This window comes from Bufo bufo, chromosome 5 (assembly GCF_905171765.1).
Source record: "Bufo bufo chromosome 5, aBufBuf1.1, whole genome shotgun sequence".
Classification (NCBI taxonomy): domain Eukaryota; kingdom Metazoa; phylum Chordata; class Amphibia; order Anura; family Bufonidae; genus Bufo; species Bufo bufo.
This window is the reverse complement of record NC_053393.1, coordinates 491,428,980-491,455,119: the sequence shown is the minus strand read 5'-3', so window position 1 is coordinate 491,455,119 and position 26,140 is coordinate 491,428,980. Positions and strand designations below refer to the sequence as shown.

Here is a 26,140-nt window from a genome sequence, read left to right as displayed (position 1 = left end):
TTTGCTGGACTGGTTTTTTTGACACCATGTCCCATTTGAAGCCCCCCTGATGCACCCCTAGAGTAGAAACTCCATAAAAGTGAACCCATCTAAGAAACTACACCCCTCAAGGTATTCAAAACTGATTTTACAAACGTCGTTAACCCTTTAGGTGTTCCACAAGAATTAATGGAAAATAGAGATACAATTTCAAAATTTCACTTTTTTTGCAGATTTTCCATTTTAATAATTTTTTTCCAGTTACAAAGTGTAAAGGATCTCCTGACGCCCCGACTGTGTACCTCCGTTGATAGATGCTCCCAGTGCCTCCCGAGGACATCAAGCACTCTACTCGACGCCGATACCACCACAGGAACCAGGAACAGCTCTTACAAAGGCTAGGAGTAATAGCCAGGTGAGTATACACGTATAGCAATCCCCACACACATAAGACGAGGCTCTATGTTGAATGTAAAACAGGAACTCTTTAATGGGTTATTTTTCAGCCTTTTATGCAGGTCTCCTAGCAAGGGACACTCCCCCTGGGGCCCTTGTAGAAGACTGTGACAGTTTATATTTTAGCCAATCACATGCATTTACAGTATTGAAACCTTCCCAGCAATTGTACACAAAATCCCCTTCCCTCTGTCTGTAACGCAATCATCAAAATACAATGGGCATTGTCTTTGATGCAATCAACAAAATACAATTACCAAAACACATTGGGCTCTGCCTGTGATACAATTACCAAAAATAATGGGCTAACTTAATCACTCACAGACAGAAACCACACATTTTTCCCAAAACACAGAAAACACCTCAAAACCCCACATATCCCCATAATGTATACATCCATGGATAGCTCTGATCTGGGTGAACCACATATCTAAAAAAACACCCAGATCCGAGCAGGGGTTCCCGAATTCCATGGAAGTCACATTTGGCCGGCCGCAAGCATGACTTTCCTGCCCAAAACAGTTCCACAGATTTAAGCTGTGCGGCCGGTCTGTCTTCTCCTTCAAAGTTAGTATGGGCCATAATCCTGAGGCAAGAGGCTGGCAAACAAGCCCCTCCAAAACCCAGTGGCGAGGTTATTTTCGCCACACAAAGCAAGGGTTAGCGGCCAAACCAAACTCGATATTTATGGCCCTGATTCTGTAATTTACAGAAACACCCCATATGTGGTCATAAACTACTGTACGGGCACATGACAGGGCGCAGAAGGAAAGGAATGCCATACGGTTTTTGGAAGTAGAAACTCCATAAAAGTGACCCCATCTAAGAAACTACACCCCTCAAGGTATTCAAAACAGATTTTACAAACGTCGTTAACCCTTTAGGTGTTGGTTATTGGCAAATGGAGATGAAATTTCAGAATTTAAATTTTTGGGCAAATTTTCCATTTTAATCCATTTTTCCCAGTAACAAAGCAAGGGTTAACAGCCAAACAAAACTCAATATTTATGGCCCTGATTCTGTATTTTACAGAAACACCCCATATGTGGTCGTAAACAGCTGTACGGGCACACGGCAGGGCGCAGAAGGAATGCCATACGGCTTTTGGAAGGCAGATTTTGCTGGACTGTTTTTTTTGACACCATGTCCCATTTGAAGCCCCCTGATGCACCCCTAAAGTAGAAACTCCAAAAAAGTGTTCCCATTTTAGAAACTACGGGATAGGGTGGCAGTATTGTTGTTACTAGATTAGGGTACATATGATTTTTGGTTGCTCTATATTACACTTTTTGTGAGGCAAGATAACAAGAAATAGCTGTTTTGGCACCGTTTTTATTTTTTGTTATTTACAACATTCATCTGACAGATTAAATCATGTGATATTTTTATAGACCAGGTTGTCACGGATGCGGCGATACCTAATATGTATACTTTTTTTGATTTATGTAAGTTTTACACAATGATTTCTTTTTTGAAGCCAAAAAAATCATGTTTTAGTGTTTCCATAGTCTGAGAGCCATAATATTTTCAGTTTTGGGGCGATTACCTTGGGTAGGGTATGATTTTTGTGGGATGAGATGACGGTTTTATTGGCACCATTTTGGGGTGCGTGTGACTTTTTGATCGCTTGCTATTACACTTTTTGTGATGTAAGGTGACAAAAAATTGTTTATTTAGCACAGTTTTTATTAAAAAAAAATTACGGTGTTCATCTGAGGGGTTAGGTCATGTGATATTTTTATAGAGCCGGTCGATACGGACGCGGCGATACCTAATATGTATACTTTTTTTTATTTATGTAAGTTTCACACAATAATATCATTTTTGAAACAAACAAAAAATCATGTTTTAGTGTCTCCATATTCTGAGAGCCATAGTTTTTTCAGTTTTTGGGCGATTATCTTAGGTAGGGTCTCATTTTTTGTGAAGTGAGATGACGGTTTGATTGGCACTATTTTGGGGTGCATATGACTTTTTGATCGCTTGCTATTACACTTTTTGTGATGCAAGGTGACCAAAAATGGTTTATTCAGCACAGTTTTTATTTTTTTATTTTTTATGGTGTTTTATGGGTTAGGTCATGTGATATTTTTATAGAGCCGGTCGATACGAATGCGGTGATACCAAATATGTATACTTTTTTTTTTATTTATGTAAGTCTTACACAATAACAGCTTTTTAAAAACAAAAAAAAATGATGTTTTAGTGTCTCCATATTCTGAGCCATAGTTTTTTTTATTTTTTGGGCAATTGTCTCAGGTAGGGGCTCATTTTTTGTGGAATGAGGTGACGGTTAGATTGGTACTATTTTGGTGGGCAAAAGCCTTTTTGATCGCTTGCTGTTGTACTTTTTGTGATGTAATTTAGCATAGTTTTTATTTTTTACGGTGTTCATCTGAGGGGTTAGGTCATGTGATATGTTTATAGAGCCGGTCGATACAGATACTATTTTTTACCAATTTTATTTTAACTTAATTTGGGGAAAATGACGTTTTAGTTTATTTTTACTTGAAACTTTTAATTTTTGGGGGGGAAAACTTAATTTTTTTAACTTCTTTTTTACTTTATTTTTTGTCCCACTTTGGGACTTGAACTTTTGGGGGTCTAATCCTTTACAATGCATTCCAATACTTCTGTATTGGAATGCATTGGCTGTATGAGTAATACTGGAGGGCTGGATCTCACAGGCTCGTCACCGGAAGGCAGCGCGATGCCTTCTTTAGACATCGCGCTGCCTTCCATGCCATCGGGTCCCCCCCACAGCCGCATGGGGACCTGATGGCACCGCCCGCCGCCACCGCAACCGCAGGTAAAAGCAGCAAACCGCAGGTCTGAATTGACACATGACCCCCCCCGGCGTTGTGAGAGGATGCCCGCTGAATGATTTCATCGGGCATCCTATTCCTATTAACCCCCGCCGCGCCACAATGTACTTTTAAACTTAAGGACTCGGCAAACATGGTGTACCGGTACATCCTAAGTCCTTAAGGGGTTAAAGGGTTTCTGTCAGCAGATTTAACCCTATGTGCTAATGTCAGCTAAACCTAACTAGCCTATTCCTACTTTTATCTATGCCCCGGTTAAGCCAGAAATCTAACTTTTATAATATGCTAATTAGCCTCTAGGAGCAGGGGGCGGGGGGCGTTGTTCCGGCACCGTTCTCCCACCTTTGTCGCCTCCCTCCAAGTCCTGATTGACAGGGCCAGGCATCTGTCTGCCAGCCCTGTGCTCTGGTCAAATCTCGCGCCCAGGGCCGGACTGGCCACAGGGCAGACCGGGCATTTGCCCGGTGGGCCGGGCCGAACACAATCAGCCTGGCCGCCGGCCCATTTATTTTTATTTTTTTTAAATGAATGTGTTGGCAGCAGCCGGGCAGGAGTGGAGATGAGCGCTTCCATTGTGGAAGCGCTCATCTCCATATTCATCTGTATCGCGGTCCTCAGGACAGCGATACAGATGAATGGAGCAGGGGAGAGGCGTCTCCCATGCCCATTCCTCTGATAGGCTACAGGCACTAGGCCTGCAGCCTATCAGAGGCCGGTGCAGGCGGAGCGATGACATCATCACGCGCGCCGCCCGAGCCGTACAGCGCGGGACACAGGCCGGAAGAGGCCTGCATCTCATCGCTGACAGCAGCATGGAGGTAAGTATATGAGTTTATTGTTTTTATTATTTAATTTTATACTATACTGTGGCAAGAAGGGGGGTGGGGGCCCTATATACTGGCACAATATAGGGGGGGGGGGGGGTTGGCACTATGGAGAAGAGGGGAAGCACTATGGGGCCATATATACTGGCACAATATGGGGGGGGGCACTAGGGGGCCCTATATACTGGCACAATATTGGGGGGACACTATGCAGAAGAGGGGAAGCACTATGGGGCCCTATATACTGGCACAATATGGGGGGGTCCGGCACTATGGAGAAGAGGGGAAGCACTATGGGGCCATATATACTGGCACAATATGGGGGGGGCCTATATACTGGCACAATACGAGGGCACTATGGAGAAGAGGGGAAGCACTATGGGGGCCCTATATACTGGCACATTATGGGGGGGGCACTATGGAGAAGAGGGGAAGGAGCACTATGGGGGCATCTACTGGGGGCCCTATATACTGGCACGCATTATAGGTGGGCACTATGGGGAAGTAGAGGACAAGAGCACTATGAGGGCATTATATAGGGGCATTTAATACTGGTACCCATTTTGATGCCACTATGGGGAAAGGAGGAAAGGAGCATTATGGGGGTATCTATGTGGGGCAGTCTATAGGGGCATTTTATAGTGCCACATTATGGAGGGCACTATGGAGACGGGGAAGGAGCACTATGGGGGCATCTTCTGGGGGGACTATATAGGAGAATTTTATACTGGCACAAATTATAAGGTCACTATGGGCACCTAAGCTCAACTGGGGGCACTAAGTGTTTTTTGTAGTGGCACACAGTACGGGTCATTGGAACACATGAGGGCACTCTGGGGACATTGGCTCTACTGGGGGCACTAAGAGGAGGTATTTCTTTTTTTACTACCATACAACGGGGCATTTTTTGTACTGGTGCACATTATAAGGGGGGGGGGGGGTTCTACTGTCACACATTATAAAGAGAATTATTACTATCGGGGCATTATGGTGGGCTTTATTACAACTGGGGGACTATGGGAGCATTATTACTTGTGGGACACAATTACTGTTGGGGGTACTGTAGGAGCACTATTACTACTAAATGCACTCTGGCAAAGAAATAATTACTATTGTTGGGACTTTGGGAGCACCATTACTTTGGGGGCACCCTGGCACAGCATCAGCTTAGCACAGTTCTTTTTGCAGTATAGTTTTGGGGAGCACAGCTTCTCAGTATTGGGGGTGCATGATGGGATGTTAATTGGAGGATGATGGAAAAGTAGGAAACTAAGATGTCTGTCAAACTCTGCAGAGACGTGAGATGGCTGAAAGAAATTATCACGGTGGTCTGGTCTGAATGGAGAAGATGAAGAAAGAACATCTACATCAGAGGAGACGTCACTGGATATAAGAGGTATGGGGCGCTGTATTAGGCTACTTTCACATCTGCGTTAGTGATCCTGGCCGGCTGTTCCAGCTGAGAATTCACTGGATCCGGCACTGCTGGATGCACACAGAATGCCCGCCGGCCCCATTAACTATAATGGGGTACGGCAGAGATCCGGCCACAATCTGGGAAAAATGCAGAGAATCAGCGGGACATAAACCGCTACATGCTGTGCTTTGTGTCCAGTCGATTCCTTGCATTTTCTGCTGGATTAGGTGGCCGGATCGTACTCAGACCCCTAATGTCACCTGGGGACCCCCAAAGAAGCTTGTGTGTTGGCTGAAGCCTTCCTATCTTACTGGTGGCCTGCCCTGCCTCTCAATTGAGCGTCCGGTTTTGGCTCCGCCCCTAGACTGCAAGGGGGTGGGGCCTGTTGGGGGTCATGTGATTGGGCTGCTCAGTCAAAAATGCCCGGGCCTATTTTTTGTCCCAGTCCGGCCCTGCTCGCGCCGTTCAGTATTCAGCGCAGGTGTGGTGAGAAAGCTGGCAGCCTGCGAGCGTCTTTCCCTCACCGCGCCTGCGCCGAATGGTGAACGGCGCGAGATTTCACCAGAGCCCAGGGCTGTCAGACAGATGTGAGCGCTGCCTGGCCCTGTCAATCAGGACTTGGAGGGAGACGACAAAGGTGGGAGAACGGAGACTCTAGGAGCAGGAACAACGCCCCTGCTCCTTAGCACATTGCTAATGTCAGCTAGCTTAATAGGGTTGAATCTGGTGACAGAAACCCTTTAAACACTTCAAATGCCTATAAACATTCAGCACAAGGTGTTCCTGAGTATGGAAAATTGTAGGGTATATAAATAACAATGACAGGAAAACCACTGGCAACAAATTATGACTTGTGTGAAATGACAAACTCATCTTTCCTGCAATGACTTTCCTAAGGGAGTTGCGCACCAGCCTTCACTTGCAGAAGAGCAATTGGCTTGCGGTATACTGCAGTATAGGCAGTTCACAATCTTATAGTTCATAAAGGTGTTTTCCAGGTGTTCAATATGTATGCCCTATCCTCAGGATAGATCATCAATATCTAAAAGGATAGGCCATCAATATAATGGGGGTCTGACTGCTGGCACCCTACCGTTCAGCTCCTGTAAACACTGGGGCCTCTTCCAAGGCCAGTTATACCATGTGCCACAGTCACATGGCCTAGGCACAGCTCGTCCTATTCAAGTGAATGGTCCTAAACTGCAATACCAAGCACAGCCACTATACAATGTACGGCGCTGTGTTTTTTAAGCTGTAAGGAGGCCGTGGCGCTCCAGTGGCCTTCTTTAAACAGCTGATCAGCACGTGTGTCGGGAATTGGTCCTCCATCATTTTAATACTAATGACCTATCCTAAGGACAGGTCATCAATATAGAACCCCTTTACTATTTTTTGTAATGAATGTTATGATTCGCAGAGGGCCAGAGGAGCTGCCCTGATGGCTTTCACATTTCTTACATTTGTGTTAATCCCAAATGGGCAATTCTATTTATAGTACCCGAGAGGACTACTGCAAAAGGTTAAAGGGGTTGTCCGAGTTTTTTTTTGTATTTTCTATGTTCCTAACTAGGCAAATATAACAACTTTACAATTAACTCACTTTATCTGCAGTGCCTGGTTTATCAGATTTGACTGAGGGTCACATGACCTGTGATGTCAGCTTCTCTCCCTGCTCTGATAAAGTTCGTTGCACAAGCCTGTAAACGAACGAGGTTACTGTGCTGGCCACGCCCCCTTCACTGCCTGCTCTCTCCTAGGATTCTTAACCCCTTGTGCTGCACAGACTGGGTAGCTGCAGGCAGTGACAATTCTGGGCACAGGAGGAAGATCCTGTGTGTATTAGCAGTGTCATTATACAGGTGGGACTTGTAGTTCTACACTTACAAGTTGTTGTTGATTCTCCCAGCACTCAGGGCAGCTCTTGTATACACTCCCTTAGCAGTGTCATTATACAGCTGGGACTTGTAGTCCTACACATATAACATGCTGCAGAGTCTCCCTGCAGGCAGACATGTCGCTCAGGGCAGCTCTTGTATCCACTCCCTTAGCAGAGCAGGGGGAGGGGCAGAGATTGTTTTTATTGCATGTAAACAAAGGGCATAAAACTTACTTAGCTTAGTTATATATTGCTGCCCATCAGATTTTCAGTGCTATATATTTTTTTTTTCATAACTCGGACAACCCCTTTAACTAGTACCAAAAGAGTTAAAAGTGTTTTCTGAGATTTTAATACTGAGGACCTATCCTTTGGATAGGTCATCAGTATCTAATCGGTGGGGGTCCCGGCACCCCCACGATCATCTGTTTGACAAGGCACTGGCACTCCTGTGAGCGCCACGGCCGTCTCCTTGCTTACCAAGCACAGCGCCATACATAGTATAGCATCTGTGCTTAGTATTGCTTAGTATTGTGCTCAGACCCATTAACTTCAATGGGGCTTAGCTGCTCCCAGGCCACATGACCGATGAACGTGTCGTCACATGGCCTAGGGAAAGCAGCGAGAAGCCCGCAGCGCTACTACGAGTGCTGCTGTCTTCTCAAACAGCTACACTACAGCTCGTCTCCTGTGGAGCGGCAACGTAGTATAATGACAAGTTCTTGCTCTATTCAGTTGAGTAATCATCATTACAATGCACTTCTGAGACAACATGCAGTGTAATGAACAGGAAGCGGCGCTGATCGGTGGGGGTCCTGGGTTTCAGACCCCACCGATCAGATACTGATGACCTATCCAGAGTATAGGTCATTAGTATAAAAATCTTGGAAAACCTGGCCCACAGGGGTACAGGTGAATCCCCCGATGGGCCCCTGAACAAGGTGGGCCCCTAGTCTCCCACCCCCTGCACAAGTGGCACATAACACAGTAGACTTACTGCACTACATACATAGATTATTACAGAAACTCCCCAGTTTATTATTATAGACATGATCAGAGCTGAGATGACTTCTAGGTAGAGAGGAAAGCTGCCAGTATCCTCTTCTCCCCAGGACCTACCTTCTCAAAGTTGCAGCAGGGACCCCCATATTCAATCATCTAGTAGCATCTTGCAATATTTCAATGTATCCATACGGTGGGCCCCCAAAATACATTTTACTGGTGGGCCCTAGGAACCCCAGTCGGACACTGATTGTGTTTTATGTGAACTTACGTATTAGCAACATATTTACAGACTAATAGTTAATCAATTGGCAGTGTTTAGGTTACCAGGTGATGTGCTTCTTCCGCCTCCGCTAAGGAAATTTGTATAGTGTAGTATAGTATACACTGCGTGCAGAATTATTAGGCAAATGAGTATTTTGACCACATCATCCTCTTTATGCATGTTGTCTTACTCCAAGCTGTATAGGCTCGAAAGCCTACTACCAATTAAGCATATTAGGTGATGTGCATCTCTGTAATGAGAAGAGGTGTGGTCTAATGACATCAACACCCTATATTAGGTGTGCATAATTATTAGGCAACTTCCTTTCCTTTGGCAAAATGGGTCAAAAGAAGGACTTGACAGGCTCAGAAAAGTCAAAAATAGTGAGATATCTTGCAGAGGGATGCAGCACTCTTAAAATTGCAAAGCTTCTGAAGCGTGATCATCGAACAATCAAGCGTTTCATTCAAAATAGTCAACAGGGTCGCAAGAAGCGTGTGGAAAAACCAAGGCGCAAAATAACTGCCCATGAACTGAGAAAAGTCAAGCGTGCAGCTGCCAAGATGCCACTTGCCACCAGTTTGGCCATATTTCAGAGCTGCAACATCACTGGAGTGCCCAAAAGCACAAGGTGTGCAATACTCAGAGACATGGCCAAGGTAAGAAAGGCTGAAAGACGACCACCACTGAACAAGACACACAAGCTGAAACGTCAAGACTGGGCCAAGAACTATCTCAAGACTGATTTTTCTAAGGTTTTATGGACTGATGAAATGAGAGTGAGTCTTGATGGGCCAGATGGATGGGCCCATGGCTGGATTGGTAAAGGACAGAGAGCTCCAGTCCGACTCAGACGCCAGCAAGGTGGAGGTGGAGTACTGGTTTGGGCTGGTATCATCAAAGATGAGCTTGTGGGGCCTTTTCGGGTTGAGGATGGAGTCAAGCTCAACTCCCAGTCCTACTGCCAGTTTCTGGAAGACACCTTCTTCAAGCAGTGGTACAGGAAGAAGTCTGCATCCTTCAAGAAAAACATGATTTTCATGCAGGACAATGCTCCATCACACGCTTCCAAGTACTCCACAGCGTGGCTGGCAAGAAAGGGTATAAAAGAAGAAAATCTAATGACATGGCCTACTTGTTCACCTGATCTGAACCCCATTGAGAACCTGTGGTCCATCATCAAATGTGAGATTTACAAGGAGGGAAAACAGTACACCTCTCTGAACAGTGTCTGGGAGGCTGTGGTTGCTGCTGCACGCAATGTTGATGGTGAACAGATCAAAACACTGACAGAATCCATGGATGGCAGGCTTTTGAGTGTCCTTGCAAAGAAAGGTGGCTATATTGGTCACTGATTTGTTTTTGTTTTGTTTTTGAATGTCAGAAATGTATATTTGTGAATGTTGAGATGTTATATTAGTTTCACTGGTAAAAATAAATAATTGAAATGGGTATATATTTGTTTTTTGTTAAGTTGCCTAATAATTATGCACAGTAATAGTCACCTGCACACACAGATATCCCCCTAAAATAGCTAAAACTAAAAACAAACTAAAAACTACTTCCAAAAATATTCAGCTTTGATATAATTGAGTTTTTTGGGTTCATTGAGAACATGGTTGTTGTTCAATAATAAAATTAATCCTCAAAAATACAACTTGCCTAATAATTCTGCACTCCCTGTAGTTCTCTGAGGAGAAGCTGCACGAGAGACATATGTGCGAGATCTCCTGCATGGACTAGGCCAGTGATGGGTAACCTCCGGCACTCCAGCTGTGGCCCAAGCTCAGAGAACATCTGTCCCTGAGATTGTAGCTGATAAAGAAGCAACACTACTACCAAAGTACACCTGAAGGAAAGAGATCAAACGTCTTAGAAAGTCTAGAACCCGCAAGACCATGCATTGGACTTAGCCAGCAAGGTGTTGTAGATGTTTTTGGCAGGAAGACTTTGCTGCTGTGGAGAGGGAATACTGCTAAAGCATCCCCAATACTTTGAGACAGATTGGCCACCCATATCGAAATTTTCTCCTCTCAGTCTGGGAAATGCAGAAGAAGTTAATAAGACCCTAATTGCATGCCTATGGTTCTGCTGAAAGACTGTAAGGCCCCTTTCACACGGGCGAGTATTCCGCGCAGAAGCGATGCGTGAGGTGAACGCATTGCACCCGCACTGAATACCGATCCATTCACTTCTATAGGGCTTTTCACATGAGCGGTGATTTTCACGCATCACTTGTGCGTTGCGTGAAAATCGCAGCATGCTCTATAGTCTGCATTTTTCACGCAACGCAGGCCCCATAGAAGTGAATGGGGTTGCGTGAAAATCGCAAGCATCCGCAAGCAAGTGCGGATGCGGTGCGATTTTCACGCACGGTTGCTAGGAGACGATCGGGATGGAGACCCGATCATTATTATTTTCCCTTATAACATGGTTATAAGGGAAAATAATAGTATTCTGAATACAGAATGCATAGTAAAATAGCGCTGGAGGGGTTAAAAAAAAAAAAAAAAAAATTATAACTCACCTTAGTCCACTTGCTCGCGCAGCCCGGCATCTCCTTCTGTCTCCTTTGCTGAACAGGACCTGTGGTGACGTCACTCCGGTCATCACATGATCCATCACATGATCTTTTACCATGGTGATGGATCATGTGATGACCGGAGTGACGTCACCACAGGTCCTGTTCAGCAAAGGAGACAGAAGGAGATGCCGGGCTGCGCGAGCAAGTGGACTAAGGTGAGTTAAATAATATATTTTTTTTTTAACCCCTCCAGCGCTATTGTACTATGCATTCTGTATTCAGAATGCTATTATTTTCCCTTATAACCATGTTATAAGGGAAAATCATACAATCTACACAACCCCGATCCCAAGCCCGAACTTCTGTGAAGAAGTTCGGGTTTGGGTACCAAACATGCGCGATTTTTCTCACGCGAGTGCAAAACGCATTACAATCTTTTGCGCTCGCGCTGAAAAATCGCGGGTGTTCCCGTAACGCACCCGCACCTTTTTCCGCAACGCCCGTCTGAAAGAGGCCTAAAGAGTTCCTTAGAGTGAGAGAGCAAAGGAGTACTACAACTACCATCATTGTTGCTTCGACACTGCTAGTGAAGGAGGATCGCACTGTGATAATGTGCTGTTTTGTGATATATGTTCTACTGCTCCTATCATCAACTCAGTAAAGAAAGACTTTATTTATGGGCAATCCACTGGCCTGCTTATTGTCTCCACCATTCCCCAGCCCCTACATCTGCACTCCTGCACTGCACCCAGTCAAACATACTCCATCAAGTGCACCCCACTAGGCAGGAGCAGCAATAGCAGGGAGTCTCCCGAGGGAAGAAAGGGGGCACCCTCCATTCACTGGAAGCTCCTGTGAATACTACTACTCCTCTAAAGACCACAACCACAACTCCCATCCTCCCCTGCAGCTGACTGCATACTTCCTTTGTATTAAATGCAGTTTGCAGTTGGTTTCCTTTGTGATTGCAAAAAGCTGATGTAACAGAGCAAAATGTATCATTTTAGATTACTGATAACTCAGGCCTCATTTATCAAACCTGTCTATAATGCTATGTTCACATGGGCCAATTCTTCCACTGATTCAGCAGCAGAAAATGGGTGTTTCCTGCTGTGTAATCCACATTGAAAACGCCATCAACAGCTTTCCATGGACTTCAATGTAAAATAAACTTGACCTTGTACCTGGAACACATAGTAGTTTTTTTTTTTCAAGAGCTGATTTGAAAAACGCTTGAGAATTGACATGTTACTTATTTAAAGGGGTTGTCCAGGTTTTTCATATTGATGACCTGACCCCAGGATAAGTCATCAATCTCTGATTAGTGGGGGTCTTACCCCTGACACCCCTGCCGATCAGCTGCTTGAAGAAGCTGTAGCACTCTGCGGCCTCTTCTTAGGCCAGTGACGTCAGGTCCATCAGTCACATGACCTAGGCACAGCTCAGTACCATTCATTTTGTTTAGCTTTTGCAGATAATGGGGAACATTTATGAAGACCAACGCCGGTCTTTGTCCCTCCTGCGCTGGTGGTTCATCCGTCTAAGTTATGTAGAGGCGCTGGCCTCCGCATAATATAGGCAGACTTTACACTTGTCTAAATCTATGCCAGCTCACCAACAAACTCTCACCAAGAGGTACACTACCCAAAAGTAGCCTCTAAGAGACTTTTTATAGGGCAGCAGGGGAAGTACTTTTACGCCCTCTTCTGACAAGACCCAATGTCTAATCAGACCACACCTGTAATCATTTACATATCTGCCTGAGACATAACTGCACGCTGATTTTTGCCGCAATCCAACATTTCTATCTTGGTGCATTATTTTATTTTGTCAGTAAGTGCATATGCACAGTCGAGTCACATTATTATGACCACCAGCTAATATGCAGAGTAACCGCCGCCTGCAGCACGGACAGCAGCTAGATGGCCTGGGAGTAACTCAATAAGGTCCTGGTAGGTTGTCACGGGTATCTGGAGCTGGAGGGGACGTGGGGGAGGATCCATACAGCGAACATGGTGATCGAGGTGGTCCTAAAGATGTTCAATTGGGTAAAAGTCTTGGGAAGTAGAAGGCTAGGTTAGTACTTGGAAGTCTTGGTCATGCTCCTCCAACCAATGTCAGACATTTCTAGCCATTTGGCATGTCACATTGTCTGGCTGGAAGATCCAATCCGCCCCAGGGAAGACAATCAGCATGTTTGGCTGCAAGGAAGGATTTGGTACTGCCTTGAAAATTGAAGCTTTTTCTGGCAATGCAACTTCATTAGCAGAGGTGCAGGGACCATGTGTCTGCTTCAGAGCCTCATGCGCAGTAGGGTTTGCTGAACTGTTGCTTTAGACACGTCTGGTAATCATCTTGTTCATTCTGGCTGCTCCACTGTAGTGTGTTATTCCGCTCTCGCACAACACCGTAGGGTTGCCACCCGTACGGGAATGACCCAGACAGTCCGGGTTTGTAATCCTGTGCCCGGGGAACAAGCCTTTCTCAGACCCGGGCACAGGATTCAAACTGCAGACTTGCACACCTTCCAGCTGGCGGTGAGCGTCGTCGTCGGGTGCCAGTCAGCAGCGTCGTCGTCGGGTGCCAGTCAGCAGCGGCGGCCGTTGAGGTGTCAGCAGCGGGGACGATCAGCTGTCACTGCGGGCGATCATCTGTGATGCTAGCGCAGGGCGGCGCTGTCTTCAGACACTCCCTCCTTTAAATGTTTTCTTTTACTATTGTTCCTCCTTGTGTTTCCTTTTACCCTACTGTCCTCCCTGATATCCTGTCTGCTTGGTCCGTTCCTCAGTTGCAGCTTGCTCTCCACAGCTGGACCCACTTCCGGCCTGTGGAACGCAACTTCCGGTCTCGATGCGTTCCAGCCATGTTCGGGTTTGGCTTGAAGAAAAGGTGGCAACCCTACGTTCACCTCTCACATCAGTGGCACGTGGTGCTCCGCAGTTACCATGTCACTTATTTGGAATGGGGACACTTGTCAACTCATGATGCACCTTCACCACAGCAGCACAAGATCAGGTCACAAACTGCGCAGTGTCAGAAATACTGTCAAGCTAGGCCCTTGTGCAAGGGTGTAGCTAGAGGCTCATGGGCCCTGGTGCAAGAGTTCAGCTTGGGCCCCCCTTCCCTCAGCGGTTTATGGCAAGGGGCAGGGGAGAACATAGCCTTCCTGCTGCCTGAGGCAAAAACTGAAACGGCACTCCCACCCCATGCCAAATTCTTGACCTAACCCCTTCCCTCCAGCCAGCACGCACTTTCTATAGTACCGGTGTCTTCTCATACAGCACAAGGGTCTTTGGGCCCCTTCAGGCTCCTGGGCCCGGTAGCGACTGCTACCTCTGCACCCCTATAGCTACGCTCCTGCCCGAAAGCCAATCATCATCTTTTTTTGCAACACTGATAAACCCCCCTTTTTACCTATGATAGCAGCGAGGGCTATGTGTGCAGACAGCCTATCCCACACCTTATATACCCAGCAAGCCGTCTCCCCACACCTGACTTCCTTCATGAGATGTTACTCGCTGCCTATGTCGAAAGTAGGAAGTAATCAGAATAACGTGACTCGACCGTGTACATTCTGGCTATTATCTGTAACGAGCAGGCGCGGTTCTCACGTAACCGTTCTGGAAAACAGATGGATCGTGTCTTTATGCTTTCAGTAAATGTGGTTTAAACATGTTTCCCTTGTGGCTGCTATTTGATCGAAAACCTGTGGTACTTGTGCAATGCTTAAAGAAAAATTCCTATTAACATACAGATAGAGTATTTTGGCCTATTTACTGTATCATTAGGCCTTGGGTTATAATGCACATTTTAAAGCTGGATTTCTGTAGTAATGAGGACCACTGCTTCTTCTAAAATATGTGTTGGACGGTATCCAGGAAAGAAATAGGATGTAGCCTCGGGCAGACATCTCCACCTTGGATAACCCGCAACTACTGATATAAATAACATTTGCAGCATTTTTGCTGTGTTTTCATTTCTCTTGGTATCGTAATTCATCTTAAGTGAACGTAGTAAGTGAACATGATACACGACATACTAATCTGACAACCTGATGACTCAATATAAGGCCTAAGTGCACTGCTACCTTTCGTGGCACGACTGATTGACGTGACTATGGAGTGACAGCCGCAGTCCACAAGATTGCGTCCAACTGAGTGCATGGGTCTGGAATGCAGCTATGGTTCGCATTTGCGTTATGAAGTCCGTTATAGGGTTCAGTTATAACAGAATATAACGGAATTTTAGGACGGACTGCAAAACAGAACTCTTTAAGAGGCATTCCATTTTGCTCCAACCTAATACATGTCTATGGGGACACATAACAGTTCAGTTTTGTTCCGTTATACATAACGGAAAAAAAGTCTTGTCGACAGGACTTTTTCTTCTGTCATGTATAACAGAACAAACAGAACCGTTATTTGTGGCCACAGACATGTATTAGGACACAGCAAAATGGAATGCCTCTTAGGCCTCTTTCACACGACCGTATGGCTATTTCAGTGTTTTGCGGTTTGTTTTTCACGGATCCGTTTTTTTGTTTCCGTTGTGTTTCCGTTCCATTTTTCTGTTCCGTTTTTCCGTATGGCATATACAGTATACGGCTGGGCATAACATTTTCAATAGATGGTTCTGCAAAAACGGAACGGATACAGAAGACATACGGATGCATTTCCGTATGTGTTCCGTTTTTTTTTGCGGACCCATTGCTTGAATGGAGCCACAGAATGTGATTTGCGGGCAATAATAGGACATGTTCTATCTTTCAACGGAACGGAAAAACGGAAGCGGAATGCATACGGAGGACATTCCATTTTTTTACGGAACCATTGAAATGAATGGTTCCGTATACGGACCATATACGGAACGCAAAAAACGGGCCTCAAAACGAAAAAAAAAAAAACGGTAGTGTGAAAGAGGCCTTAAAGGGTTCTGTTTTGCATTCCGTCCTAAAATTCAGTTATATTCCATTCTAATTCTGTTATAGCGGAACCCTATAACGGAATTTATAACGCGAATGCAAATCTGCCCTTAGTGATGAGTGGGACGAACCCGATTGGTTCATATGTATCACTCAATTTCATTAAAAGGGTATTCCCATCACCGCCAATGGGGGCATATCGCTAGAATATGCTCTCATTGTCTGATGGTGCGGGTACCACCTCTGGGACCCGTACCTACACCAAAAATGGAGCGGGCAGAGGGGTGGTTGGAGGACCTTGGATTTTCCCGGGTCTGGCCACCACCAAGCGCTCCCTTTCATTTCTATGGGGATGACTGGCTGGCTTGGCTATTTTCAGCAGCCGCATAGAAATGAATGGAGGGCGGATGTGCATGCACAGTGCACCCTCCGCCACCTTCCCTGCTCCGTTCTTGGTGTAGGTGCATATCCTAGCGATATGCCCCCACTGTCTGTGATGGGAATACCCCTTAAAAATCCCTATCTCCGAACATTCTGTAAAATGTATCGGCTCTGATGAGACTGTATAAAGATGGCCGCCATTATTGCAAGACTTCCTACTGTAAGTAGCGGCATATGCATAAATGTACTTCATAACAAATCCAAACCCAGATTCACAGTGCTTCCCACAATCAGTAACAAATCCGGGTTCAGATTCCTTATGACATATATTTATTCTTGCGCTGCTACTAACAATAACGGTGCATGAAGACTGAGGAGGTCTTGCGATAACAGCGGCCATCTTTATGCAGCTTCACTGGAGCCAATAGTACATTTCACAGCATTCATTGAGATAGGGATTTTAATGAAATTCTGTAATACATCGATGGGGGTGCCAGATGCTGGACCCCTAATGTACAGCTAATGATGGCCTATCCTGAGCATACCCTTTAAAAGGGTATCTAGTTTAACCAAAAAATGCCCTGAGTTGCGGATAAAGAGTTGCAGTACCTTGGCATGGCCACTACATGGTGTATGGAGCTCTGTACACTGTACAGTTTACAGCCCAAAACAGATGATAGGTGGGTGTGCGGGATGTGTAATGACCCAGAATGGCATTACCACCTATTTTTGGCCCCTCACTATCTTCATTGGTCTATCCTGTGTCATCGTATATATTTATTGCCATATCCTGCAATGTGTATATGTATTTTCTCATAATTGACTGTTCGAGTGTAATGTGCCTGATTCACCAGCAGGTGGTGGCAATCTGTGCAGAGCTAGTTTCCCTGGAGAGGAACCTTCTAGTTCCATTCCAGCCCTCTCTAGAGAGGGAGGAGTTAGTTAGTCAAGGTCAGTCTAGCTTACCCCTTCCTAAGGGAAGGTTATGTGTCGGCCAGCAGAGCACTGTCTGCTCTGCTGGCCCTGCAGGCCCTGCCTTCAAGGTCTTAATGGTTACTTGGCCCTCTCCTGGGATTGCATTGCCTTAACCCCAAGCTAAAGTGAGCTTGATGCCAGGAAGAAGTTCCTAGGATTAAAGTAAGAGACAGACTACAGACAGCTAAATTCCAGCAGAAGAGGACAAGTTCCTATTTAATCCAGCCAGCATAGCAGAGCTGAGAAAGCTATAGGATAGCAGAGCTGAGATTGTTGCAGAAGTGTTTGCCTGCCATTTAAGCCAATACCTGCTGATGACCAAGATTAAGTTGGAAGATTGTTCCTTGATGAAGTTTATGCCAAGTAAAGCTGTGTTCCACGTTCATACAAAGTCTGGAATCCATTTATTCTACTTATTCATCACCTAAGTTAAAAAAAAACTTTTTGCACTGCTTCGGACTACATCACGTCTGGGATCCAAGGATATCCAGGTAGGAGCACCGTGACATGTGCATACAACATCTTCAGAGACACTATAGGCCACTCTACACCTCTCTGGCAATCCTACCCTGGGTACCAACACTACCATCTACAAAGGGGAGTCCATGTCCTCGTTGCTTAACTGCAACTGGCGTCACGACTACTTGCTCTAACCCTGCTCTAACAGAGGGACATATATCGTTAAAATCTCTTACAAGGTGAGGGATACCCCAGATGCCTTGAGAGTAGGCCGTTGCAGATGTCACTCCTACAGTCTGATATTGATGGCCTATATTGTTTGAGATCGCCACCCCAAACTGCATTGAATAGTGGTCTTCTCAAAGAAAATGGCCAGTATACATACTATACAGTATGGTAGAACTGAAACACTGTTGGAAATCTGGTCTAGGTGGTCTTCTCAAAGTTGTCGTCTTCTGGAGAGGTTTGACTATGTCATCTATGAATGTGGATCGCCTCAAAAACCTGGTACAAGTGTACTATAGTCAGTCAGTGATTTACCATGAATAACTCAAACTACATTACAAAGATCACTTAATGCAGATGATAAACTCGCAGCTGGATATATACTGGAATTACATGACCATGCATGGATTTATGAGTCCGCAGATCAGAGGTTTACAGCCGCTCTCAGTCCTACAGTTAAACCAGCAGTGCTATAGCTGTCAAACACAAACCCGTCAACTTTACTGCTATCTACCGGGCTAGGGAGTCTATAATATTGTGTACAAGGAAGATGCAGAACAGGCAGCCCGGGTGCGGCAGGGGAACAAGGCGTCCAGATTTAGGACAGCAGTCCGGCCACTGTAATGGTCAGTTTTAGTATATGTGGTAAGAATAAGCGAATCGATTCAACTGGTTCGGAACACATTCCCGAATTTAGCGGGAACAAGCAGCAGCAGAGACCGGATCCCCTTGCGTCATGTCACCATTTGTCATGACATAAGAGGAGCCGGTCACCGCCATGGTCAGTGATCTGCTGCAGGCGATGTCAAACCGGATATTTACTGCGAGGGAGCCCAGCGGAGTATTGCAGGCTGGGAGGAGAAGGAGCGGTGAGCCAGGATCGGGAATCAGGTAACCAAGCTTCCCTTTACAGGTCTGGCCAAGTGGGGCCCCCACATTCTTGCACAACTCCTTTAAGTTACATAATTAGAAATGCGCACCAGATATCTTGCATCGTTAGAGAATTACGTAGAATCGGCCACCTGGACGGACTGACAGGACGTGCTCTGCCATCCATTTTTCCAGGCTGTTTACATCCTGACTCTTTCCTGTGTTTGTTTTTGAATAGGTGTGTTTTAACGTCACCAGAATATCATTTTAGATGCTATCATACAAAAAACAACATATGCGGGTGACACAACAGTCCTGTATTAAAGTCCTGGGCACTTCCCATGTGGAATAATATAACATTTGATGTGTATAAAACAAAAAGCAAACATTAGACATAAAGTTTTTCAGTAGCTCTTATTTTCTTTCCGTGTCCGTTCTGGTTTTTTTTGCGGACCGTATGCGGAACCATTCATTTCAATGGGTCCACAAAAAAACGGAAGCTACTCAATGTGCATTCCGTTTCCGTATGTCCGTATTTCCGTTCTGCAAAAAAATAGAAAATGTCCCATTATTGTCCGCATTACAGACAAGGATAGGACTGTTCTATTAGGGGCCAGCTGTTCCTTTCCGCAAAATACGGAATTCACACAGACGTCTTCCGTATTTTTTGCGGATCCGTTTTTGTGGACCGCAAAATACATATGGTCGTTTGCATGAGGCCTTAAAGAGGACCTGTGACCACTCCTGACATGCCTGTTTTTATAGCTACATACATTCCCCATGTAATAACAATTCTGGAGCATCTATTCCTATGGCTCTATGTTGTGCCGTTCCTTTATTATTCCTGCTAGAATTCCTGAATGAATTACTAGCAGTCTGCAGTAAGGATACAGAGGGGTGTTACCAGTTGGGGGGTGTACCTGCACAGACTCACTCTATCCAATTAGGGCTGCCATTGTCAGACTGTGCAGGTAGACGCCCCTTATTGGTTACCACCCCTCTGTACCCTTACTGCAGACAGGAGTCAGTGTGACACATTGTGTTGCCATAGGAGGATGGTTTGGCCAACAGTTTTAGATTGCTTGCTCTAGTAAGCAGTATTCAAAGCTATTCAATTACATTTATTATTAAAGGGGTCATCCAAACTAAACTTTTTTAATAGACCTCTTCAGAGTAGCTGGACCCGTGGTGGTTTCCATACTTACCTGGTCCACGTCGCTGGATTCTGGCTTCATCACTCCACAGTCGTCTCCGCAAGTCCCGGGTCTCTGGGAATCAACATCCTGTTGACGGGATGTGACCTGCCGAGTGATGCAGCCGGAATCCAGCGGCGGTGACCAGGTAAGTATAAAGCCCACCATGGGTCCAGCCACTCTGAAGAGGTCTGTTAAAAATGATGAGTCTTGGATAACCCCTTTAATGTGAATCACCACAATATTCATCACATAATTCACAATCACAATAAATCTTTCACACTGATAATGTGCTGCCTGACATATTGTATTGTAGAGGACTGTAGAGCCCGCCTTGTATTGTAGAGGACTGTCTGTCTAACTGACCTGTTTTTTGTTTTATATATAATTGATTGACGGCTTTATCTTGAGGATTTGCACACATTTTACTGCTATTTCTAAACGGTGCTGCTTTTTTCTTTTGTTGTATCCATCCTCTATCTATCTAGAAACTGTACGTTGCTGCCAGAGAATGGGAATAAGATTCTGCTGCTGACTCTTCTACATGGAGCCTGGAATCAGGAAACGGTTTAGGAAATGGAAAACAGTTCAATGCTTAATAAAGGTCATCTTTCTATCTATCCATTATCTATCTATCTATCTATCTATCTATCTTTCTATCTATTCTATCTATCTATTGTATCTATCTTTCTATCTATCCATTATCTATCTATCTATCTATCTATCTATCATGGAAAATGAAAACGCAGCACACTTTCTTGGTTGGGTGCAAAATCAGGCCAGTGTGAACCAGCACCACGGTCCCATTCAATAAGACGGAAAAAGCCAGCAGCTGCTACATGACACTGGGTGAATAAAACCGCACGTGTTTCTTTGATCTCAATGGTGTGCTGCTGGCTTTTTCCGTCTTATCTATCTATCTATCTATCTATCTATCTAATAATCTATCTATCTATCTATCTATCTATTATCTATCTATCTAATTATCTATCTATCTATCTATTATCTATTTTTTATCTCTCATTCGAATCAGGAAACAGTTTAGGAAATGGAAAACAGTTCAATGCTGAATAACGGTCAGTCATAACTAGTGTTGAGCGAATCGAAGAGAAATTTCCTCGTGCTTTGTGGTAGTGAATCGATTTTTCCGTCATGGCGCCATCTTGATTTAAGATCTCACACAAAATCCTGCGCATGGTGACGTGATGGCGTTGGCCAGCTCGTCGCGATTAAATGGATGGGGTAAGTATGATTTAATTTTTATTTATTTATTTTTACACTCTGTTATTACTGTGAGATGCCGCGATCAGCTATGGACACAGCATCTGAGGGGTACAATGATGGGCGCAATCGCTCTCCCCTGTCATTGCACTCACTACTTACAAGGAAATGCACTTTGTGACAAAGTAATTTTCGTCGATGCAGCTGAATCAAAGTTTACTACTCTCCGCTCATCACTAGTCATAGCTATCTATCCATCTACTAACTACAAAAATAATGTGGACCTTTATTGCATTGATTCAAGACATAAAAGTGGTCTTATAGCTGCATGTGACACCTCACACTGTATTGTAGACCCTCCTGGTATCTCACATACAGGTGACTTCCCCCAGACATGCATATACAGAGAATACATGAATAAACACAATACAATACATGATCAACGAGACTAATTGAAATGAATTCTACGTATCACAGAACAGATTTCCTCCTCGTCATCTTTTATGTACTTATTTTATTGAAAAGAATATATTATGTCCAACTTCTATACAGCATACCAATGAGCAGATCTGCCTCCAGAACAATAACGCTAGCTATGGTTTAATATGCCTCATCACGGGGGAGACTTGCTATAAATAGGGCACTCTGTATCAAGAAATAGCATGAAAACGGACACAAAAAAAGGCAGAAGTTGAAAACCGTATAGTGGTGTATGACCAAACCCAAGGAGGATCAGATTATGGACTGAGATACCTACCCCGTGTCTGTAGTCTGACATGCCTCTGTAGACTGAGTGCTCCTGGGATAACCTGCAGAAGTAATCTGCCTTCTCTTGTTCACACAACCCTTCTCATGGTCACTGAAGAGGTTCTTGGTTGGAGCAGGGTTCACAGCATTAGTGTCTGGAAGGTCCGGCGGATATCCATTTAACATGCCATTGCGAGGCTTCGTGTCTGTAGCTTCATGTTGGTAGCCGTCAGTCCTGTGCTGATATGTGGAAAGCGTGCTCTTCGACACTCTGTACCCATGAGAAACTAGGAGGTCCTCTACGCTGAACATGCTGTGCTTCCTGGAGGAACAGCTATGCCGGGGCAAACCTTACTTTCAAAGGGTCTTTCATCACTGGAAGGAAGAAGAGTAAAATAAATATCACTCAGCAGCACGTGTTCCACGCTGGTACAGGAATCCTGCCTTTTTTCATTACATACTTTGTTTAGTTACCTAATGTTAAATTATATGCAGATGCTCTGATGAGTAATGGAAGGATCCTGCCAAGACAAAAAAACTTGCACGTTGCAGCCAGAGAAAGGGAAAAGAGATTCTGCTGCTGACTCTGCTTATTTTAGAAGGTGCCTTGGAATCAGGAAACAGTTTGGAAAACATTTAAAATGCTCAATAAAGGCCTGACATGAGATGGAAGAGGCTGAGTGTTAGCGGATCACTGCTCCTTTGCCCTGATGATGAGCTGCAGGGTGCTGAGCAGAGCTGAAGTGGAAATACACCCGGGAACACAACAGTGATATGATAGAGAAGAAGGAGGGTTATTTTTGGTACAGCTTGGAAACCATTTCAAAACTTTTACAGTGCACGTTGACTAGGACAATTTGAGATAGTACCCTGTTCCCTACATTTTGCAGAATAGGACTTTGGAATTAAGATGTATGGTAGTTTCTCTCACCTGGAGCAAGAATGATCAGAAAGTGTGACCTAGCATGGGAGGCTTCAGTCTGCAAACTACTGCCTGACTCTAGACTTACTATTAGTGGTGGTCTATATCATGATATAATGGTATTGTAGAAGGGGTGTAACAATAAGGGATATAGGGGATACTGTGGCACCTGAGCTCTAGAGCCTCTGAGGGCCAGGGAGTCCTGCTGCCCTATCTTTGACATCAAGCAGTGCTCCATTGCTATTGGCTGAAGATTCCCGTCACAGACTTCCTGCTCTGTCCACCGTCTATTGTCTCTGTGCATAATATTGGGTTCACATCACCTTTCTATCATTCACTTAAAGGGCTTCTGTCACCCCACTAAAGTGGTTTTTTTTTTTTTGGGCTAGTTAAATTAGTTATATTGCGATATATGAAAATATAATGCTCTTACTTACTTTGATTCAGCAGTTTCTTCCAAAAACAAAGTTTTATAATATGTAAATTAGGTCTCTACCAGCAAGTAGGGCGGCTACTTGCTGGTAGCTGCTGCAGAAATCCGCCCCCTCGTCGTGTTGATTGACAGGGCCAGCCGGGATCTCCTCCTCCGGCCAGCCCTGTCGGCATTTCAAAAATCGCGCGCCTGTGTTCATTCGGCGCAGGCGCTCTGAGATGAGGAGGCTCGCCTCCTCAGCACTCCCTCAGTGCGCCTGCGCCGATGACGTCTTCTATTTCGGTGATGTCATCGGCGCAGGCGCACTGAGGGAGTTCTGAGGAGGCGAGCCTCCTCATCTCAGAGCACCTGCGCCGAATGAACACAGGCGCGCGATTTTTGAAATGCCGACAGGGCTGGCCGGAGGAGGAGATCCCGGCTGGCCCTGTCAATCAACACGACGACCTCTCTCCGCTTACCTCCACTTCCTGACAGGCCTAGCCGCTGGAGTAGCTCTATTCCTTCACACATGCTGCTGCCTGTTCCAGGCCAGCTAGGCCTTGTTTGCCTGTATACAGGTTACTGCCTGTTTCCTGAGTTTTGACTCTTCACTGCCTGTCCTCACTTCTGCATGATTTCTGTACTGACCCTGAGTTGCCTGCCCTGACCTCGGACTGTTTACTGGATTCCACATACTCTGCCTGCCCTGACTTCAGCCTGTCCCTGAGTCCTCCAGTACTCCACATTTGTGTCTCCTGTCCCCTGTGGGTCTGCAGTCACTTGAACAGAGACTACTTGAAGTAGCAACCTGGTGGTTCCCTTGCAGTAAAGTCCAGATCCCTGTATAGAGGTTAAAGGGTGAACACCAGGGGGGTACTTAGATAAAGCCATTGGGAGTAGCCTCAAGCCAAATCTGTTCAAGTTACACAGTGGTTCCACACCCGCTGTGTAAAAAAAGATGCGTGACAGAAGGTCTTGTTATACAGCAGATTTAGCATTGGGGCCTACTAGTGTCAAGTTACAACACTGGATTATATGATCTATTTTTGGATGACTTCTACTGCCCCCATGAAACTTGATTTGGTTCCTAGTTTCTATAATACTGGTATGTGCAACCACCGATGATGGATTACGTCCCTCTCCACTTGGTACAAAACAAAAAGCATAAATTATTTCTTAGGTGGCTGTATATGTATATTATTTGTAGTGCAGCCATAAATGTTGTCTTTAACCTGCATATTTTTAAGTATTTTCCTCCCATCTCTATACTTTCTGTGGCCTGAGCAAATCCGATGCCTTCCTCCTTTTGCTCCTCCTCCCACATCACAACTTGGACATGTTCTCCTTGCTCTTTCTTCTATCACAGCATCACCCAGGCTAAAGTCCGACACTGCAGCTTCATACCCCTCCTCCCTCACCTTCTTCCTTTACAATGTTCCCAAATGCATACTGGCCGAGAAGGCGCCTGCATTAAAGGAAAGAGAAACTTAAAACTGTAAACTTTTACGTAATGATGTGTACTATAGATTTAATGTGAAGAATGTAACGACAGGTACGCCTTAATGGTTGTATTGATGTTGAGGCGTTTGTAAAACCTCCTCACTTTAACCAGCAACTGTCTTTCCAGCAGTCAGAGCCTGGGAATGTATTGCCAGTATAAAACTGTGTGAACATAATGTACAAGGGAAAAAACACAGCAATCTGGCTTCTCTACAGTAATTAATACACAATACATTGTTTTCACATTAATTTGCCAAGTTTTCGCTGTGACTGATTTCATATTTTAAGGCCAAAGACATATAAACATTTTTTTCTTATATTCAGCTCCATGGGTTCATGGAGTAAGTAACAGTGGAGTCTATATCCCTAACTCTTGAAGGTTTTTTTTCCAGTTTGCAACAACATCCTTGAAAGTAATAATTTATGAAGTTCGCTGTAATTCTGTAATATGTTTCTTTCACCTTTATGGCTCCTATCTTCCGTTCTGGGCTGTGGTCACATGACCATGTACATGCGGCTCTTTCTTATTTCCTGTGATGTTATCTCCATGGGAGGGGCAGTGATAGGGGAGTGTCTATGTAACTAGCTGGGTGGGAGGAGCTATAAACTAGCTGGGTGTTGTTAGGGGCAGTCATAGGGCAGTGTCTATGTAACCAGCTGGTGGGAGGAGCTATAAACTAGCTGGGCGTTGTAAGGGGCAGTGATAGGGGAGTGTCTATTTAACTAGCTGGGTGGGAGGAGCTATAAACTAGCTGGGCTTTGTTAGGGCAGTCATAGGGCAGTGTCTATTTAACTAGCTGGGTGGGAGGAGCTATAAACTCGCTGGGTGATGTTAGGGGCGGTGCTTGAGCTATGGCAGAAAAAAGGGGAGGGGAATCATGGGTTTGGTTGGATACAGGAACAGGAAATGCTACATACAGGGTGGAAACAGACCGGAGGGATTTTTTTTACATGGTGAAAACGAGTCAGAAGAGTCCGAATAACAAAAAAAAAATCATGTGCAAGTACATGAGGTAAGCAACTACATGAACATATATGTTAAAGGGGTTTTGTGACTGTTTTCATCTTAAGGACAGGTCTTTAGTATCTGATTGGTGGGTATGCTGCGGTTTCCCCCACGATCATATACTCATGACCTGTCCTTAG

The 26,140-nt window shown here is 45.0% G+C and overlaps 1 protein-coding gene across 2 annotated transcripts in view; it reads right to left on the bottom strand.

Annotated features, from left to right (window-relative positions):
- Positions 1–26,140, bottom strand: part of JCAD (junctional cadherin 5 associated) — a 140,778-nt gene that overhangs the window by 32,362 nt on the left and 82,276 nt on the right. The window contains exons 1-2 of one of the 2 annotated variants that reach the window (XM_040434241.1): positions 22,635–22,696; positions 22,171–22,535 (exon numbers count right to left, since the gene is read on the bottom strand). In XM_040434241.1, the coding sequence (XP_040290175.1) occupies positions 22,171–22,472 (302 nt within the window). In that variant the 5' untranslated portion in view covers positions 22,473–22,535; positions 22,635–22,696. Of the gene's footprint in view, positions 1–22,170; positions 22,536–22,634; positions 22,697–26,140 lie in introns of those variants that run through there. The other variant, XM_040434240.1, reaches the window with a different exon arrangement.